A 22,081-nucleotide genomic window follows, 5' to 3' on the forward strand; every position below is an offset into this window, starting at 1 on the left:
ACTGATTTCAGGGGCAATGATTGTGTAAAGAGATTAAATGTGTAATTTTTCATATTAAGAGGATTTGCTACAGTATGAGCCACAAGGGAATATTTCTTAGGCGAGACGTTGTCAACCTGACAGAAACAATGCTGAGCTGCTGGTTTTCTTATAGAACAGATCCAAGCTGCCAAAATCAGAATTAGAGATGCTGGTGTCTGTACATTATTAACGTTTCTGTTTTTCAACAGCTTGGCAGAGTATATTCTTCTTCAGTTATTGTCATGATGAAATGTTTAGTAAAATCAGAAACTAAAAATCTCTCCAGAGAACTTTGGTTTGTTTTGGCTTTTTAGAGATTTACTAACAAGATGTCTCTCACTAGTTGTGCATCGCAACGTGCACACAAACACACACATGAGCATGCAAACACAGATTGTCTGTAGACACCTTCATAATTCATAACTGTGTTAAAAACTTTCTGGTTCAGTGAACAGAAGGAGCCAGAGACACACTTTCTTTATTTTAATTAGACACTCCAATAAGATAAATCTTCGACATCCTCAATAAAATTGAAGCCATAATTTTGAGCTGAAATATATAAAATCAAATGTCTGTTTATTCAAGTGTTTAATCGTTGAGGAAAATGTGCTTGGTGTAAACTGGATCTATCCCAATCAAGTACATTTAATGTGACCAGATTCCTGTCATGGCGGAGTATGCCAGGGACTTTTATTAATGCACCCAAAAGCAGACGCTGGAGCGAGGGGCTGCATTTTTAAACCAAAAGCGAGCCTTTATTAAGGCTGGTAAACATGTAGGAGCGACAACTGAACTGGAAAAAACTAAAAAACTATGAAAGCTGTGACAAGACTGTAGAATGAAACGACTATGATGAGACGTAGAAGGTAAACAGACAACCTGACAATGAACAACGGAAGACGGAGGACTTAAATACACACAGGAGGTGATCAGGGGAAGTGGAAACACATGAGGAAACAGCTGACTAGAATTAACATAATGACGTCACAGGGGAAGTCAAACTAAACACAGTGACACACAAGACTCTTTCAAAATAAACCAGGAAACACTGAGAAAATAACAATAATCAAAGAATAAAACTAAAACATGCAAAACACTGGGTCACAGACCCACTATCGTGACAATTTCATTAAATTAAACAATTTACACTGTAGGTATCCAACAAAATTACGTGGAAAACTTTAATTTTTTAAATGTATTTAAAGCGAAGTGATAGTAACTGGTTACCTGCAGCATCACTATCATCTTAATAGCCATTCTTTGTATTGCATGTAGATCAAAGTGGTATAGAATGTGATGATCGCACTAAATGTCTGAAACAGTTCATAACTTGTATTTCAATTTTTCTTTTCAGGGCTTCTTTGTGTCAATTATCTATTGCTACTGCAATGGAGAGGTGAGTAGGCAGTGATTTATTCACACTTGATAGAAGAGCTTTGACAGTATAACTAGAGAGCATGGCTGCTGTCCCTGTCAACATGTTGTTGATGCTTCAGATATACTCCGTTTTTACTACGTCATTGTATAATTACATGGGGACTCAGTACTAATGGGTCTGACTTGAAGTTAGTTTTTATTTTGATCACAACAACACAGCTGCAGAGTTGTGTGTCTGCGTCTTTCACAACACACTGTTGTGTCCACACACAGAGTGTCAGGTTTTTGTACGCCTGTCTAAGTGCTCAAAGCTGCCTTTGTGGTAGTTCCTCCCACAGCTGGTGTTGGGATCACTTTTTGTCGTGATGACAGACTCAGAGACATGCAAACAGACTGACAACATGAAAACAATTCCAGCCCCGCTGATGCAGCTGCTGATATCTCCTACAAAGGGTTTAATTACTCCGGTGGTACATGTAATCTGTGGTCAGGCTGATGAAGCGTGTTTTTCTCCGTTCATCTGTGCTGCCATATTATCTGACTCTTTATTATCTCATTCTGCACTGAGAGTGCTGAGCGCTGAATTAAAATTTCCATTTCTGACACTCTGATCTTTACAAAAAACTTCTCTCTTTTTTTATGCTGTCATTCACTTTCCCTTCGTGATCCTCATTATCCTGCGGAGCTCTCCTTTTTATTCTCTGGAGCCTTTCAGAGTCACCGAAAACCAAACAACGCCAAATTAAACTGAAGGTTTTTATATTCTGTTGAATAAAAGCGCCATAAAGCAATTTGTTATTTTGTTATTAACACAGCCAAATGACTCATGTAACATAAAAGGGTCTCAGCCAACACTTGGAATTAACACCCTACTCTGCTGCTCTGTGGAGCTTTAAGCTGCTCCTAATGCTCTGTTTTAGTCATTCAGCCCACGCGCTGCGTGCACAGTTGAATCTTTTTCATCCACCTGCATATAGGAAAGTGTAGGCTGCCGTGTCCAGCAAACAATCTCAAGTGTTTGATACCATAAAACAGTAAATTCACATGTAGGAAGGCAGAGATCTGCATACACGCTCTGGTCATCAGATTTATAAACTCATGTGTACGCCGGGTGCACTTTTTGAGATTTCAGTCATCGTGAAATTGTATACATGTGCTCGGGCTTCATTTCCACTACGATTCTCAGCCATGCCCGGGTGCAGACACTCGCCTGTTTCATCACTTCTGTATTTGGTGCATAGCATTCGTACTACAAGTTATTAGACATGGCGATTAGGAATGCATCAAGGAAGAAGTTTATTTTCCTCGTAATTAGGAGTGGAGAATTTTTTTTTTGTTTGTTATAGGGCAAACCCCCCCCCAAAACAAAGCGAGTCAGTTTTGTTTTGTATGTAATTGATGCACAATTATTATTATTTTTATTGACATGGCTAAAGTGTGTGTGTAGCATTCATTAAACCTTATTCAGGAGCATTGTTCATGTATTCAAAGGCTTAGAGCTCATTGCTGCATGCACATAAATGTCATGATGAAATATTGTCATATTTAGAATCAACATATATCATTCCCTGTATACTGATATCACTTTGATCTTTAGATGGTCTATTGGCCTTGAAGGAAAGGTCAAAGGTCAAATATGACACGACGTTTTAAAACTTCGTACAGTGCTTTTTATATGTTGACAATACACACCACACTTGTCTACACCCTCACAAAGTTTTATCAGAATTTGTTCAAAACGTTATCATTACAGACAGAAAACGTCTGCCAGTGCTCGCAAAAACATAACTTCCTCATTAGAGATAAAAGTAATGTTGTCTTTTCAGGCTTTGCTTTCTTTACAAAGTGTGTCCCTGTGCTACCTGTGCGAGGGTCACACAGTTTTACTGGACATCAATCCTTTAAAAATACCTTCATGAGTGGGAAAAGGCGGTTTCTGTGTTTGCAAATGGTGCATATAGGAGGAAGTGACACAATTAAATGACTAAATTAGCTGTTTGTTTGATGGATGAACTGCTTGTTCAGGTTAGGGTTGCACAGATTATCCCAGCTGGCACTGAGCGAGATGCCTCTTGCCTCCTCGACAGTTTGCTTGACGGTCACAGAGAGGCAGCTTGCCACATTGACACTCACACCTGCACCTTATTTACAATCACCAGTTAAACTAAAGAGCAGGTCTTTGCAGGACTACTTGCAGAAAACTGTGGTAAAATATGTAATTTCCACACAGGGATGTAAGCAACAATAAGATCTGAAGCGGGGATGTGCATGCAGTCTGGCTGCTCTGATATTTTAAACAAAATGAAACAGGAACAAGGAACCACTGGTTAGAAAAGTATTCTGCACCTCAAAATATTTCTTCTGCACTCTGATCTTTGCAAAAAACAACTCAGCTTTGTATATTTACTGGCTTTCCCCCCCCCACATCCCCACAGGTCCAGACAGAGATAAAGAAAACATGGACACGGTGGAATCTTTCCTTTGAGTGGGAGGGTCCAGTTGTGTGCGGCCGCTACCGTTATGGGTCTGTGGTCGTAGGTCTGAACAACAACAGCACCAGCAGCCAGTCCCACCTGGCTGGTGCTGGGCCTTCCACACGCTCCACCACGCTCGTTTCCAGCCGCGTTTACCGGAGCACAGGTCCACCCGCGATCAGCATGCATGCCACCCTGCCAGGATACGTAATCAGTAACTCGGATCCATCCATACCCGAGGAGCCTGAGGACAGCGGTCCCAAGCGGGTGGATGATATCTCACTGAGGGAAAATCTGCCTGTTCTAAATATGAGCGGAACGGCTGATGATGAGGAGGAAACGCTGTAGCAGACATCTGATGTCAGAGCGGGCCGTAGTAACCGGGCCAAACCGTTTACTCTTGTGTTATTCAAACTCTGAAGAGGGATACAAAGACAAACCAAAAGTGTGACTCTGCAGACAAGAAGAGGAAAAAATGTCCCGGACATTCATGAGAAGAAGAACTAACGTGAACTTTTTATACAGTACTGTAAATTGTGAAGAAATGCTAACTGTTGTCATTGCTATACTGTTTTTGCTGCCAACGATCACCAAAATGCTGACTTTTAAACTTCTACACACAGAGCCTTTAACAGCGCACACAGGTCACGGTGAAAAATGAACAAACACTGAATCAGTTTGACGGTGCCAGAGTCACAGCCCCGCACATCACAGTACAGCCGGCACTTTCAGCAAAAGCTGTTGATGGCAGACTGTTTACTTACGAACATCATTTGTTGGAGCGTAAGCAGGCTGGCTGATAAGTGCTACAAGTTGGCAACACTGCTGCTACTCCAGACCCTTTATCTGACAGTGGCTTATTACCTTCAGACATTTCCAAATGACAGGAGGTGAAAAGCTTTTGAGCACCTAGTTTAAAAAAGGACTAAAATAATTAAGTAAAAAATAAAACAGGTTTTTTCCTCAGGGAGGGCAACACCACAGTGCCCTCTACTGCATCACAGCCACTGGAGGTTAGCTTGGAAACACGCTGTAGCATGTTTAACAGCGGTCGTCTGACGTTATGGAAATTTCAGCATCTTTTCCAGCCATCACCTTGATTGTACAGTATATCACATGAGTGCCACATCCAAGGATAATGATAAGCTAGACTCGCACAGTAACGCAAAAATAGACGTTACTGATTGGATGGTGAGGTAAAAATACAGCATGAGCAGCATGATAGCTAACGAGGGATAAAAAACCCATAATCTCAAAGCAAACTGAGCACTGATGACTCTTTGTTCCGGCAGACATGTTCTCTAAATTTGATCATACAGTAGATGTTTTCTTTAAATAGCTACAAGCTTCATCGAACAGACAATGGGCTCTATTTTCCTGCAGGTGTAAAAACAGCAGCTGCAGAAATGTGTGATGTCACAGACATGCACACCTGCCAGCTAAAGCTATAACTATGCTTGGAATCACTTGTCTGAGTTCAACATTAGTCTTTTCTCTACCTCAAACTGACGCATGTTTAAAAAGAATGTATATAACAAAATACAGCGTTTTTGTCATCTTTGGCATAATTTCCTTTTTGTTTGTTTTTTTGAGAAAACAAATATTTTACCCTACTTGGGTTTAGAGCTTGGGTTTGTTGCTATATCAACACATTTTTAAAAACTTGAATACTAATTTGCATATATGAGTTTTTTGGGGCAACAACAGACTGATGATGTAGAAGTCTCAAAAACTGTATGATTCAAGTATCATACACTAGCTGTTAAGGAGTTAAGGGACCATGTTATAAGCATTAAATGTGGTTTGTTAAGGGCAATACCGTGCCATAGAGGGGCAGTCCTCATTTCCCTAAAGTTGACCCCCTCAAAAGATCAGCTTGTTGGCCATTTAACCAGGAGGAGGCTTCAGTGATCGGAGCGGGGCACGTCAGCTTGTATGCATCTTATACATGACCTTGAATCATTTTTTCTTTCATCTACCTCATGCTGATGTGTCAAAATATAGTAAGTTTGACTGAGCTTTTTACCAACTCACATCTCCGCCACAGTTTTAGCTGTGAGGTGTCCATGGACAGTGTAAAAGGTGGAAGGACAAAGCTGCTATGGCATCGCTCACTGGTTTGTGAAGTCTTGTTATCGGTGTTTTCACCATCTTGTTGTTTTGAAACACGATGTGATGTGATGAAGGAGTTGATCTGCCTGGCTGCACGCTCATTGGCTCGTTGTTAGCCAATCCCTGGCTAATACTTAAACCACCAATTTACAACATCAGCATCATTTTTTTCCCACTATGAATGTGAGTGATAGACTCGATTAGCTCATGAGGAAACATTAACAGAACTCAGGGCCTACTTCCATTTTTCTTACATTTCTGTAGACAAGATTAATCTTTATTGTCATTGTACAGATAGTAAACAATGAAATCTCAGAGCACTACATTTGAAGGTGCATAAAGACAAGATGAAAACAGACATCATGAAAAGAGGAAGGAGGAAACATGTTACTACAATCACTCACAAACCAGCTTTTACACCTGAGATGTAAGCTCAGTGTTGGCAGTGTTAAGTTTAAGTGTATTTAAAGTCTTTACCGCCCATGGAAAGAAGCTCTTTCCTAATATTGTTCTGCTTTTAATGCCTCTGTTCCTCCTTCCAGAGGGCAGTTGGCTGAACAAGTGGTGCCCAGGATGATTCTCTTTGCTCTGGAGGGACATCAAGAGCTTTGAGTCTCATCCAAAGAGGTTAAAGGACATCCTATGGTCTTTTCAGCTGACCTCATCACCTCTGCAGTTTTCCCTGTCAGCTACTGTACAGCCAGCGTGCCGCACAGTAACAGCAGTGTCAGAGCGCTCCCAGCTGTAGAGCAGTGGTCACCAGCAGTCTGTCCTGCAGACGGAACAGAAATCTGCTTGCAGCCATATGTACTTGGTCTTGAAAGGACTGGACAGACTGATCATGTGAGTGCAAAGTTGTATAAAAGCATAAAGAGTGAAAAAAAAGTCTTGCTGACTTTGGCCAAAGTAAGATTCAAATCGGGATTGGGAAGTGATCCGGGTTTTGTCCCGGTGACCAGGAAAAGACGAATGTGAAGTTATGGCTCTGTCCATATTCATTTAGATAGGGGAATAAAAATAACTGCCCACACGTGTGTTGGCCCTGTGGCTGCTGAGTGGAAAGACTTGGACAGTCTGTGAAATGCAGTATACTTTCTGTGTAATTTCTTACATACCTGTAGCCATCAAATTCAGCAGGAATGATGAATGAGTCCAAATCTGAGCAGACAAACTCTGAATTATGTCAGGATGATTATTACAGCTATTTTTCATTTTGCCACTTCCAATTATCTTTATAAATACTTGCAGTTGTAGCTCATGTGCATTCAAGTAGAGGCGTATAATGAGCAGCGACACAACGATCTATCCAGTGTTCCTTGAACAAATGATACGTGCTGTTAAAACATATTTTTTAAACAATTTCACACATGAGAAGGCAGCACACGATAAAAAGTACACTCTATTGGTGAATTATGGACATGTGCTTTTCACTCAGAAGCCTCTTAGAGGATGGAAGATGACTCGTAACTTAAATCCTGCTTACTTTACTTAGAACTGACACACAGCTGACAGAAAAGGATGCTGGGACTCGGCGATACCTGGAAAATGAGAGGCTGAATGCCTCATGCTAATAATATACTCAGCCTTTTCTCCTCATTGCATTAGACCAGGGGTAGGCAACCTTTCTGATGACGAGTGCCATATGATTGCATTAGCAATAAATGTAATAACGCTCTATATGAACAGTTACACACTATATAGAACCACTTTATAGAATTATATTTGTTCGCAGATGTTGGCAGCTATCAGCGAATAGTTATCAAAAAAAAGACACTTTTTATCCATAACAAGAACTCCATGACAGCAAATGAACTGTACAACAGAAAATACAAATGCTATTTATGGTCTCCTCACAACAATGATAAGAGAAATAAACTGGGCCAATATGGCATGTTTGTTATTATTCAACCCAACCCAACCCAACCGACATCATAACCAGCAGCTTTTACAGCTGTGGCTCCAGCAAACACCAGCTGATAGAAAGTAATATTAAATAAATTCTAACAACAGCTGATCAAGCTTAAACGTGCTGCTGTTGTTTAGCGCGACATCCGCTGGTTTCTTCTTTCTGGCGCAAAGTGGGCGATAAACAAGTGAGATGATCAGCTGATCATTGATCAGGTTCATGATTGAAGTAGCAACAGGAGAGAGAGGGGAGAGAATGAGAGAAGAGGCAGCTGTGCAGTTTAACAGAATAAATCCACTTTTGTGTCTTTTTCCATTCTAGCTGAAGTTCGGGACAAACTGCGTCCCCTCTCAGCTCAACACCAAACACGTAATATTTTCTCTGAATGCGGGACGATTCCGCCTTTTTACGGGACGGTTGGAAACTCTACTAACTAACCTTATGAATAAAATAAAGTTCACTATCAGTAGTATCATAGCACCCACCCAGCAGTATATAAACTCCGTCATGCTAGCTAGCACGCAGTACGAGTTATTGTAACTGACGGTAAAAAGTCAGCACAACGAAAATAAACTCCACCTAAACTTGGTTTATATCTGACCCAGATAGACTGCAGGTCATAACTTCTTACCTGAAGTTCAGTTCACCTGACACTCGGACCGGCGGCCGCCTCGGGTCTCTCCAACTCTTGCCTCCCCTTTCTCTCATCCACCTGCTGGCCTCCACCACTTATTAATGTTACTGAATCTGTGGAAGCTCCGCGATGCCACCACCAAACAACTGAGTTATTTTTACACCCCGACCAGCATCTGGCCAATCCACCACTTCCATTGTTTATACCGTTACAAAAAAAAAATCATCGGGCCACCGACCAAATGCCCGGTGTGCCCGATGGCCAGTCCAGCTATGGACGTGCCATCACTTAACCCTTCGCGTGCCAACACTGGCACGCGTGCCTAGGGTTGCCGACCCCTGCATTAGACTGTACCAGGCTGTGCTTGGATAGTGAATGTCGTCTCAAAACTGCAAACATTTGCTCATCACGCTGTCATGTTTGCACAAAGAGATTTTGCTTCCATTTGCATTCTCACTGTGTTTAAGGACAATAGAGCCCAATGTCACCATTCACAGGAGTTTCTAACCTGCTGTTGGCTCATTTCTACTTCCAGAAGATGCCATCATATAAGAGGAGGATGAATTGTGATGTGCACGAGCTGCTCATGGTGAATTGCTATAATGTGTGCTCTTGTGCAGTCTGCCCCCATATAAAAAAAAGAAAAGTGATGTATTTTGTGAAAACAAACTTACCGTTGAGCGAAACTGAATGTATCCAAAATTATTTTTGTGTCTTTAAACTGAAGTTGAACTCAGATTTTCACTATTGATTACACATGCATAGAACATTTCTGTGCATATGTTTACCATTTGTAAAAACAAAGCCAGTAGCACAGACAGATTTTTAGGGCACATCAGAAATTGATGCAACATTAAAAACTTATATTTTTTTGGACAATCAACCAATGTCCTAAATTTGGTGGCAGCTTAACTGTTTTGTGTCTTCTTTGTGCATGCATTGCATGTTTGTCAGCATTAGATGCAGTCATTGGACACAAAAACTAGAGTATTTATTGTGCTTGTGCCTCCCCTGCTCTTGCAGAAGGTCTTAAAAATTTACTTGAAAGGATTCTTTTAATTCTTGTCTGTACATGTGCTTAATGTATTTGACTGTTTTTCTCTGTTATTTTTTGGGTCTCCCTGCTCTTCTGCTCTACTTCAAACCCAACTCCCTTCTCTCTGTTAACTGGTAATAAATGCTCAATGTTTTCAGCAGCAACATCTTTATGTTCTTGGTATTCCTGCAGTCTTACACATGCACATCACAAACGTTTCGTATGCTCGGTCATGTAGGAGTGCTGATATTAGCGTGTTAGCAAATTGTCAGACAGGATTGTTTTGGTTTAGTTAGTGTTAGCGTGTTGGTTTTAGCAAGAGATTAAGAGGTTATTGGAAGTCATGACGCCATGCTAGAGAGCTTCAAAAGTCTTCAGTTGGACATTCAGGGTCAGGGTTGTCAAACTCATTTTTGCATCGTGGGCCACATACATGTTAAGTAGGCTGGTCCGCAGAAATGAAAAAACAGGAACTTTTCTGTCATCTAGTAGTTTTTTAATTTCATTACTTTGTTGTACCATGAATAGCCATGAGGGAGGTAGAACTTTTCTACTCCCCTTTCTGTCTGAGCATTCAAATCACTTTACTCAACTTGCCTTAAGATTTTCCAAAGCAAGTGTGCTGGACTGAACGGATTCTGGCCCCCAGGCCTTGTTCTGGGTAGAGAGCTAATGTTAACCAGTGGTAATCAAAGGGAGGATGTGTGAAGCTAGCACTTTGCCTGTGGATAGTGACTTACGAGTGCTGTATGGAGTCATTTGGGCAAAACATCTGTTGCCCTGTCCTTCTTCATCAGTCAGCACAGGCTTGCTACTTGCTTTAGTGCTCGAGCACATTAGTGCACTGTGAGGTAGCATGGCCTAAACAACCTCCTGCCTTGCTTTACAAGTGCATTATATACTCAAATAGTCATTATCTGGAGGACAAGGTTATAATTAGCCTTGTGTCGCTCGAGTACAGTGTATGGGTTATGCTTTGCACTCAATGCTCTGTGAGTGGACCATTATAAAATATGAAATATTAATGCATTAGCTCAGATGTACCAAATTATCGTCAGACATCACATTTCGAGAGTCAAGTCAGGCATATTTTGCAAGGGGAGCAGAACCATCACCCCTCTTAAATGACATGCTGAGATGAATGTTTTAAGGACAATGCACCTGCTTGTGTATGTATGAGAGATTTTTAGTAATCTCTTCAAAATTCATTAAGTGAAATGCATCATTTGGATGCAGTATAAGGTATCCTCTCTTTCTGCTCCTGCTTACTCCTCGTTTGAATCCATACTGATTCAAATTAATGGACCAACCCCCACAGTATTAGTTGCTGTTTACTGTCCACCTAAAATCAACTCTGATTTTTTAACTGATTTTTCTAACTTTCTCGCTGAAACCCTACTCTTATCTCCAAATATACTACTGCTGGGCGATTTTAACATCCACATGGACAACACATCAAATTCAGCCACAAGAGATTTTATATCTTGTCTGGACAATTTTGGCTTACACCAATATATGGACGTTTCCACACACTCCAAAGGACACATTTTGGATCTTGTTGTGCAGTTTTGGCCTTTTTCAGACCATAAATTAGTTTTATTCAATGCTAGTCTCCCACTATACAAAAACAAACAAAACCGCTCAATTACTTTTAGAAATATTAGGGGCATTGATCTATCAGCTCTTTCCCATGGCATTAATAACTTACCTACCACTGATGCCTCAGCTTCCATAGACGACCTGGTATCTCACTATAACAATGAACTTATCAACCTCTTAGATACCTTGGCTCCCCAAAAAACTCGAACTGTTTCTTTCTCTCGCTCTGCGCCATGGTACTCATCTGAACTTCGCCAACTTAAAGCTACTGGACGCCGCCTGGAACGTCTCTCCAGGAAAACAGGACTTACTATTCACAAGGACATGTATCTCAGTCATATACAACACTATAAAGAAGCTATTCATCATGCTAAATCTGCTTACTACACCTCTGTTATTGAATCTGCTGAAGGAAACACTCGCACTTTGTTTTCTACATTGCATAATATTGTTAAACCCCCAGATACCTTTGCCATACATACACACTCTGCCACAGTTTGCAACAAATTTATGGATTTTTTTACACCAAGATTGAGAATCTTCATCAACAATTGCCCTCGTCCTGTGAAATGGTCAATTGTTCTATCTGCATTTTTTGTCCTTCTCAGCTGTCATCCTCTCTGTCCAATTTTGAACTTCCCACAATAACTCAGCTATCTTCCATAATTGCTAACTTAAAGTCATCATCGTGTAAACTTGATCCACTGCTGACAAATCTTGTTAAACTCTCATTCCCGTCTCTTGCCCCACTGATTGCTAATATCGTACACTCCTCTTTTATATCTGGTTCTGTTCCTTCTTCTCTTAAAACTGCAATAATAACACCCATACTGAAAAAGAACGGTTCAGATCCCTCCAATCGAAATAATTTCAGGCCAATTTCAAATCTCCCTTTCCTAGCAAAAATTCTTGAAAAGATAGTGGCTGCACAGGTTCATCATCATCTCATTGGAAATAACTTGTACGAACAGTTTCAGTCCGGCTTCCGTTCATGTCACAGTACAGAAACAGCCCTAATAAAAATCACCAATGATCTTCTGCTTGCAGCTGATTCTGGACTTATATCCATCCTCATTCTCCTTGACCTTACAGCAGCTTTAACACTATCTCCCACCGCATCCTCCTTCACAGATTAGCATCTATTAGCATCAATGGTACAGCACTCGCCTGGTTTACTTCTTATCTCTCTGGCCGCTCACAGTTTGTTCAGTTACTCCCTCACAGATCAGTATCTACTCCAGTTAATTCCGGTGTACCCCAAGGCTCTGTCCTGGGTCCTTCACTTTTTATCATCTATCTCCTACCCCTAGGTAATATTTTTAGGAAGCATAACATCCAGTTTCACTGCTACGCAGATGACACCCAGCTCTACCTATCCTCCAAACCCACAGCTACTCTCCCACCCACATCCATTTCTGACTGTTTAAGTGAAATCAAGGTCTGGTTTACTCACAACTTTCTTAAACTTAATGGCAATAAAACAGAATTCGTTTTAATTGGCACCAGATCAAAACTGACTACAGTTCCAGCCAGTCTTTCGTTATCCATTGATAACTCTGTTGTCACACCCTCCCCTCAGGTTAAGAGTCTTGGTGTCATCCTCGATAGCACTCTGTCCTTCACAGCACATATAAATAATATCACTCGGTCTTCCTACTTTCATCTCCGTAATATTAACCGCCTTCGTCCCTCACTCACACCACACAGTACCGCCATACTTGTCAATGCTCTTGTCACATCTCGTCTGGATTTCACAGGTCACTTTTTAGCTTGTGCATCTTTTTCCATCTTTGCTAAGTTTGAGCCTTTGGGTCACAGAGGGATCAGACTTTACCTCACCTAGGCAGGAACCTCAGCTGGCATCACTAGGATGCCTCGTGGAGGTGTCCTAGTCACCTCAACAACTACATTTACAATTGTCAAGTAAATGTATCTGCTTGAAGTTTTGCAACACTTCTAACATTATGTGACTTTTCATTATTTGTCTGTCTGTGAAGGTTCTCAGTCATCCAGGTCATCGTAGTCTAAGGAGCTTGGAAAGAAAACCGTCTGGACTTGAAGAAGCTTCTCGGATTAGAGGTGAAACATCTTCAAGCAACTTAAAGAAATCCAGACGCTTTTCTTTCCACGCTCCTTAGACTTCATTATTTGTCAGAAAACTAATAATATCCATTTTTATCATAACTTCCCCACCAAAAATACACTCAAATACATTATTTTGAAAGCACCGACACTCAAAAATATAGAAGATTTTATCATTGTGTTGTGTCATAAACCATTTTATGACACAACACAATGACTGTATGCGTGCATGTGTGATCCAACATACGTGCACTTCTGTTTGTACAATTATCCCTTTTCATCTACTTTATTTTCCACTTCATTTCAGCCGTGCTGCTTTCATATTTTGGTGCGTCACACAGCTGTGCTTAAGCTGCAGCGACAGCCAGAGAAAAAGAAATGGAGAGCACCCACACTTAAACAAAGAGGCATTCAAACAAAATAATAACCCACCACAGTGATTAGCCAGCAGCGTGCAGTATGTGAACCTTGTTAGCAAAGATGTGCTTCATTTTAAAACTAAACAGCTGAAACCTGCCATCGTGACAGTGTGGGCCTTTCCAGTAGAATTCACAGCATCTTTTCCTGCTGCTAATTTAGTGAGCACTGTATGCATCAAGACAACGCTGCACACCAGAGCTGTTCAGAATAAGCTTCCATCGTAAAACCACAGCATCAATATTATTTATATAATTTAGACAAATATCAAATTACACATAAAATGCTGGTGCTCAGGTTTACTCACCTGTTGGACTCCATAAATAATAAATAAACCACCTGGTTTCTCCATGCTGGTTACTCCCTCTCCTCAGTTCGTGTCTGAACCAGCAAATTCCTCTAAGGAATTACTCACTCCAGTTTGCAAGCAACCACTTTGTCCAGCTTCTCTTGCATTTGTTCAAATCACTGGAACATTCCTCCCCAGATCAATGAAAATAACTGTTTTTTCCCCCTCTAGTGTGTTTACTGGTTGCTACAATTCACCTTTGTCAATAAAGTCTTCGTATTAATTCAGATTGTCTAGTTTGAGTTCAGAGTTTTGTGACGGCACCCCAGACATCATGTTGTGATTTGGTCATCAGAATTCCACAGAATAATAAAATTAGCACAAGTTAATTTCACAGGTCAGCGTGCTGTTTGCTGCCTGATGTTCAGTTTTAACATCCATCCATCTTCTTTCGCTTTATCCGGGGCCGGGTCGCGGGGGCAGCAGCCTAAGCAGAGAAGCCCAGACCTCCCTCTCCCCAGCCACCTCCTCTAGCTTATCCAGGGGAACACCAAGGCATTCCCAGGCCAGCCGAGAGATATAATCTCTCCAGCGTGTCCTGGGTCTGCCCCCGGGCCTCCTCCCGGTGGGACATGCCCGGAACACCTCACCCAGGAGGCGCCCAGGAGGCATCCTTGTCAGATGCCCGAACCACCTCAGCTGGCTCCTTTCGATGTGAAGGAGCAGCGGCTCTATTCTGAACCCCTCCTGGATGGCTGAACTTCTCACCCTATCTCTAAGGGAGAGGCCAGCCACCCTTCGGAGGAAGCCCATTTCCGCTGCTTGTATCGGCGAGCGTGACAATTTCAACTCCACAACCCAGTGAAAGAGTCTTGTAAACCACTTTGGCACCAGATCAAAGTGAATTTAATTTGATTCATTCATTGTTTAAAGCACTTTCAGAGCTCTGGTAGAGCAGAAAAGCACCATTTTATTTATTTATTTTTTTTTAAATTAACCTTTATTTAATCAGGAAGATCCCACTAACATTAAAAACCTCTTTTTCAAGGGAGACCTGGCCAACATAGGCAGCAGCAAGTGTCTCACAGTTACAAAAATGACACAATTAAACACACAACACACATGCAAAAATAAAAAATAAATCAAAAATAAAATAAAATTCAATTAATTAAAAACTAACTCAGTTAATTGAAACAGTTGCATGTTATGGACTTGGCCTCAAGGATTCTTAGTTTAGATTTAAAAGCACTTAATGAAATTAATTCAGTCATTTTCCAGTCGTTCTGCAGTTTGTTCCAAGCTGAGGGTGCTAAATGGACAAAAGCTCTTTTGCCAAGTTCAATTCAGGCAAATGGAACAGAAAGCAACAAGTAACCATGCAGATGTTTCACTGCAAGCAGGGAACATATATAGGAAGGCAGCAATCCCAGTATTGCCTTATACATAAAACTATAAACGAGAGTTCCTCCGACTGGCTAAAGCAGGCCATCATACATGAGAGTATAACTCACAGTGGTGAGTCTGAAATTTACGGTTAGTGATAAACCTCAAAGAAGCATGATACACAGTATCAACCATTCGAAGACATTTAGCAGAAGCATTCATATATAGAGAATATCTCCATAATCCAGCACAGATAGAAATGTTGCAGAAACAAGCTGCTTCTTTGTATTAAAAGAAAAACTTATTTTGAAAATAAAAACTCAGTTCAGCATGAACATCTGTCTGATCTCTGTTCATCCATCCATTTTCATCCATCTATCCAGTTTGGAGGGGTAGTTTGCAGGAGCCTATCCCATGTGCCAAAGGGCGAGCGGCACACCCTGGACAAGTCACTAAAGGTTAACCTGACCCCACCAGCTGCAAACCTGTGGACTGTGGGAGGAAGCCAGAGGACCTGGAGAGAACTTGTAAGGACATGGGGAGAACATGCAAACTCCACACAGAAAGACGTTGGATTCACACCCATGGCCCTCTTGCTCTGAGGTGGCAGTGCTAACTACTGCATCACTGCACTGCCAGTGACCTCTCTGTTCAGCAAATATGACATTCATCAGCTGCTTTATACTGAAACATCACTGTATTTAAATCAGTCAATCAATAACACGATATAGATATAGAAATAGAGAGCGTCAGAGCCACAATCCATGATGAAACATGGAGACACAGATCAGGAGGATGGAGCTGAAGCTGACAGCTGAAGACAGACAGTGATGAGCATCAGGAAGAGGAGCTTTCATGGACAAACAAGCACCTGCACAGACTCCAGCATCAAAAGAAAGAGGAAGTGGCCGACATCAAGAAATCCTACACTGTAAACACATAACTGTAAACTCTACAGAAACTTCTGACAGCTGGATGCCAGTAATGTCACTGTAAAAAGGCTTTAGTTTAAAGGCTTGAGTAATTGACCTAAAAAGTAATTTTTTACTTTTTAGGTCAAGAGTGACCTCACCATTGTTACCTACAGATACGTACGGGAACATTTTGGGGTCTGTACCTTGCAATAAAAGCGGCTTAAGGCAACTCTTGTTGTGATTTGGTAGCATATAAATAAATCTGGGCTCAACACAAAGTGATAAACAAGTACACCTGTGGCCAATTAAGAATCACCAATCAAGATAACAAACTGTGGGAGGAAGCCCACGCAGGTACAGTGAGAACCCTCAAATCCACACTGAGGCTTCAGCTGACCAAAGACATGAAACAAAGCCCTTCTTGGTGGGAGGTGACAGTAGCAGCCACTGCAGCACTACCAATTACTTTGAAACTGAAGGCATAGTTTTCTTGAGCTCAGTGTAACCTCAGTACAGTATCTGAAGGTTCAAGTCAGCACAGCGCTATAAACTCATACGTGTTGCAATTAGAAAACTGAAAATAAACAGCGGATCTCAAGGTTTTAGACACATCAGTGAATAATCATGTCAAATGCTGCTTTTCTTGGATATATTTGTGGAATTGTATTCAAATCATTATTTGAATAGTTCATCTTTACACAACAGGTAACAAGAATAGACTGCTGTGTCCCAATCAGTGTTGCCTTCCAAAAACACTGCAGCTAATTACCTTTACTGTTTGTCAGAACAATGTAATGCAGCCTGGCCCATTAAAGTGTGACAGGCACAGTGGAGTCCGATTTGTTATCTATACTAGACAAATATAATAATGTTAAAATATAAAAACTTTGTTTCAAATAAACACACAAACAATTGAATGTAGGACTGCTTTCTTGCATTGGTGCAATATCTCTAACATTAGAAACATCCTGTCTCAGATTCCCTTTCATGCACACATTCCCTTTTACATAACTCTACTTAAGAGGTATTTTTTCTAAACACTGCGTCTCTGTGGCTTTTAACCCCCAAAACACGCTGCACCGAGGATGGGGTCCCCCGACACCAACAGAGTAATATAGTGTACGCTGTTAAGTGCCGGGAGGATTGCCAGGATTTATACTTTGGGGGAACCAAACAACCTTTGGCGAAGTGGAAGGCACAACACAGAAGAGCTGCCTCGTCAGGCCAACACTGCAGTCTATTTACACCCACAGGCCAGTGGACACTCTTTCAATGATGAGGATGTACACATCCTGGACAGGGAGAAGCGCTGGTTTGAGTGCGGAGTCAAGGAGGCCATTTACGTGAAAAGGGAAAGACCATCTCTGAATCGAGGAGGGGGCCTAAGGGTCCATCTGTCACCATCTTACAATCCTGTGATTGCAGCCGTTCCCCTACTCTCTATGAATGGTACATTCATAGAGAGTAGGGGAACGGCTGACTTGATCTCATGGCCATGGATCAGTGGTCTTTGATTAGTGGTCATGACAATTTGCATATTAATGATCAAGGAACTGACCTCCCAACCCATTGTTCCTTCAGTGGGCTGGTTTCAGTCATTATGCAAATGTAGTGTTTATAAGATTGGGGAAACCTGCAGTCAGCTGAGACTGAAGAAGTCACTTGGATGAGTGACGAAACGTTTCTCGCACTGAAAACGTCCAGATGAACACAATCAACGTTTGGGATAACTGTAAGCGGCATTGTTTGTTATTGTTGCCAACAAACCCAGCTAATCATGTCTGGATTTAAAATGTTATAGAAACTCCTGTGGATGTAATGTGTATACTTTCATCCATAGAGGATATTATAACAAACAGTACAAACGTTTTGGGTCAGTTTGTTGTTGAAAGGATTAGCACATTTCTCTTTATGCTCTAATATAACATTTGTTTTAGCTTTTTGTTTATTAGAAATGTTGCAAATGGCATTTGATAACTGACAGAATCATTCATGAATTATTGATTATTTTTAATGAAATCACTGCATGCACAGACACATTTTCAGCATTCATCACTCTTATGTTGCCAAATGAAAGTTGTTCTTGTTAACAGGCTAACCGGTTATCAATAAAACCCTTTTCCACTTATCTCGGCACAGATGAAAACCACAGTGCTGATTAAAGAATTAATACGTTTCACTAGTTGAAATGCGTAAAAATGGATTTTCCTTCTAAAACTCCAGGAATGGAAGACAAAGACTACAACAAGAGAGAATTATGCACACAAATGATAAACAATAACACAAACAGTTGTGGTGGAACAGACAATTACAGAAGCAGAAAGTCAAACACAAAAACACAGAAAACTCGTAACAAAGAAATGTGACCATTAATCAGCAGTGAGATCAGAGTCGTGTTGACCTCGTGGGCAAATTATATTCTGCTGAATCTCAAGTGAATCTTTGTGTCCCTCCATGACTTCATTTAAGCACCAAAATAAATGAAGCATCCATATTAGCTACATATGTGAACTACAGGTAAGATGGAATTAAAGAAAACCTTGATTATAAAATGCATTGTTGGTGGTACCAACCACCTACATGATGATGTTATTGTCGTATTATAGAAAGTGCGTGGAGGAATCTCTGCTGGCCCTCAGGCTGCACTGCTTTAAAAACCAGGCATGATTTCATGCAAATCACTGCACTGGGCTCGGGAACACTTGCAGAAATAATTTTGAACACAGTTCACCATGCTATCCATAATTGCAGGTTGCAGCCTATTTCATGCACAGAATAAGCCAAATGTAAACAAAAGCTGCTGTCTTCTCTGACAGCTGATTTAAAGTGGACTGGGGCAGAGTGAAAAAGTATTCTGTGACAAGGAGAAATAGAACTTTTTTTGAAAAACATGGGCACTACATACTGGCCTAGGTCCTAAGCTGGCCTGCATGTAGTCCAAACCTTTCACAAACTGATCTTCATGAAATGAAAACTGTGATAACAAAGTGTCAGGACCACTGAGCAGCTTCAATCCTCTGTCAGAGAAGAACGTGACAACAGAAGTCCGGGAGCTGCTCTCCTCAGTAGAGGGTGGTGAGCATGACCCTGCTCCCAAATCTTTTTAAGATGTATTTTTTTCTATGTTCTATTTATGAGATTTGCAAAGCATTGCATTCATTTATTTCTGCAGCTCAGGTTCTGAAACCAAGCAGCTTTCACCTGTTTATTTTATCCAATGTGTGTCAGTCCAAAACTAAAATAATGTCATTGATGTTAAATGAGTGAAGAATGACAGAAAGTCATTTCAGCCTCATCTTCAAATATTTGCACCATCTTCAACCAGCTGCGACACATTTTTATCCATCACTGTGACTGATTCCAATCATTGATCAGAGTGTCTACAGCTTCATAAAGACAAAGAAGCTTTAATCAAACAGTGATTGCTACAGTAATGTACACCAAATATTTCAGTATCAGGGAAGAGAGGAGAGTGCACATTTAGCTTTCTTTCTGGAATAGAAAACCTGGAGTTTCCTTCATTTCAAGGTTAACAAACTCAGAGTTTCAGTAAACTTTCTGGACGTTGGCCCACGTCTGATAGGCCATCGCTGCCTCATTAATATTTGAGAAAATCACTTTTTTTTTGGTCAAAATAATCAAACCCTGCAGCTGAACTGAAAACAACAAAAATAAAAATTAAATTATAATCACAGTAGCATGTGGAACAGTGTGTACACGGCAAACACAAAGAATTGAAAGTAGTTTTTATTAAACAGCCAAAACTGGTGAATATGAAGATTAAAACTGGCACATGCTCAAAGACGGCGTAAAAACAAACCCTGCACTTCAGGGCTCCTAAAAAAGAAGCAGGGAAGTTTGATGATTTTTTTTTTGTTAGAAAAGCTGTTGTGCAGGCGTCATCCTTTGCATAGGTCACGTGACACACAAGGGCACAAGGAGAAGCAACAGCACGACTCAGCAAAGAACACATGCAAACCGAGGCTTTTAATAAACACGGGAGGTAATCAGGGAGAGTGGAAAAAACAGGTTATAGCTGAAGCTAATTAAGAAAACAACATGGAGAAAAACTAAGAGACAGATAAGAGTAACAACAAAACAAAACAGGAAGTAACCAAATAGCGAATCGCCCAATAGAGGCAAAGAGGTGATACGAAGACACCAAGAGGCTGAAGATCGAACAGAAACCACACACAACCCAAACGCTTTCACTTCTGTGGCATCAGTGTGATGCTGAAAAAAACTAAAATAAATCCAGAATACATTTGTAAGGAATGAATTGTAAAAATATTGTTGGATGTAGCAAATTTGACACAAATTAACACTCATATATGTTCCATCCATCCATTTGCTTCCGCGTATCCTTTTCAGGGTCGCGGGGGGCACTGGAGCCTATCCCAGCTGTCATAGGGCGAGAGGCGGGGTACACCCTGGACAGGTCGCCAGTCTGTCGCAGGGCCAACACACAGGGACAGACAACCATTCGCACTCACATTCACTCGTACATTCACACCTAGTGGCTATTTGGATTATCCAATTAACCTATCCCCACAAGCTTATTACACTCATATATGTTAATAAATTAATTAGTTTTTTAATTTCAATAAACACATTTTCAAAAAAATTGAATTTTCTTCAGTTGTTTCATGGTTCAGCCTTGAAGGCCTGTGAAGTCCCCAACTCAACAAACCAAGAAAGTGTGAGACTATGGCAGTGTGAGTATGAATGGATGACCTTCAACTTTAAAATTGGAGCAGAGTTATAGAAAAGGGTACGTCTACCTGGTATTGTTGTTATAACACAAAAAATAAAAGGCAAAGATTAAAATGGATATGTCAGTAACACGAGTTTTATCAATAAATTAAAAAAAGACAATTACATTCAACTTGATATTCCACCATTGTTCCTTTTGTTCACATCATTAATGGTGTCAGTGTGAGAGGCGTTAAATAGTGTCAGGGACATTGCCGATCAGGTTGTGAGCTAGAGTCTGTCAGGGTAACAAATGTGCAATAAAACTGTATGTAGATCAGTTTTTGGAAGCCCAGCTCACAGATCTGAAAATAGGAAACACGTGGAGAACGGGAAAAGGTGAAGCAAACCAGAATACAGGCAACAAGGAGGCCGACTCTGGACGATTGTAGCTTAAATACACAAAGTGAGAAAATCAGATTGAGGATAATGTTTGTCACATATGCAAACTAGAGTTTTGTTTAAGCTGCTTTCATGGGAGATAAATCAGTATTTAGATGAATACAGTGGTAGAATAATGGACTTTTAACACCAGCATATTTTGTTGCCTTAGTGGTGAAATCAGGCAAAATTAGCATCTGGGGTCCCTCGTGCTTTAAGTCAAAAAGTCAGTGTCAAATTATTTTTGTAAGCACGTAAGCACAACAGCTGTTGACCAAAGTGCTGCAGAGGTAAAAGAATAAATTAACATAAAATAGCAAAACAATAAATCAGATTCAATAATTATTTAATATGGCTTACAACAAGTTTTTTTTATCACTTTTTATTTAAGGGTATTTAATATTTAATCCTTTCTACGCAGCCGTTAGGAAGAAATCTTTGAAATGAAAGGCAATGGTTCAATTGCAGTTTCTAAAATTAGTTTTAATTCTATTGTACTATCTGTGGTTGCAAAACTCAACACATGCTGTTCTAAACTCATACCTTAACATCATTGTGTTTCTGCTACTTTTCCAGCCCCCAAAACTACATCTGACCAGAATAGTGAAGCGTTGCCTCTGGTCCCCCCCAGCTGAAAAGACTGCAGCACTCAGCGTTATGCATGTCTAAATCAGATTCAGAATAGATGAATAAAGAGCACATTC

The 22,081-nt window shown here is 40.7% G+C and overlaps 1 protein-coding gene across 1 annotated transcript in view; it reads left to right on the forward strand.

Moving 5' to 3' along the window:
* The window catches only part of pth2ra (parathyroid hormone 2 receptor a), a 74,207-nt gene extending 64,483 nt beyond the window's left edge, over nt 1-9,724 (forward strand). Inside the window, exons 12-13 of the mRNA XM_084907852.1 lie at nt 1,376-1,417; nt 3,834-9,724. Coding sequence (XP_084763978.1) covers nt 1,376-1,417; nt 3,834-4,220 — 429 coding nt within the window. The 3' untranslated portion in view covers nt 4,221-9,724. The remainder of the gene's footprint in view (nt 1-1,375; nt 1,418-3,833) is intronic.
* The last annotated feature ends 12,357 nt before the right edge of the window (nt 9,725-22,081 follow it).

Source organism: Perissodus microlepis, chromosome 16 (genome assembly GCF_051167445.1).
Source record: "Perissodus microlepis isolate ML-2025 ecotype Zambia chromosome 16, ASM5116744v1, whole genome shotgun sequence".
NCBI classification, from domain to species: Eukaryota; Metazoa; Chordata; class Actinopteri; order Cichliformes; family Cichlidae; genus Perissodus; species Perissodus microlepis.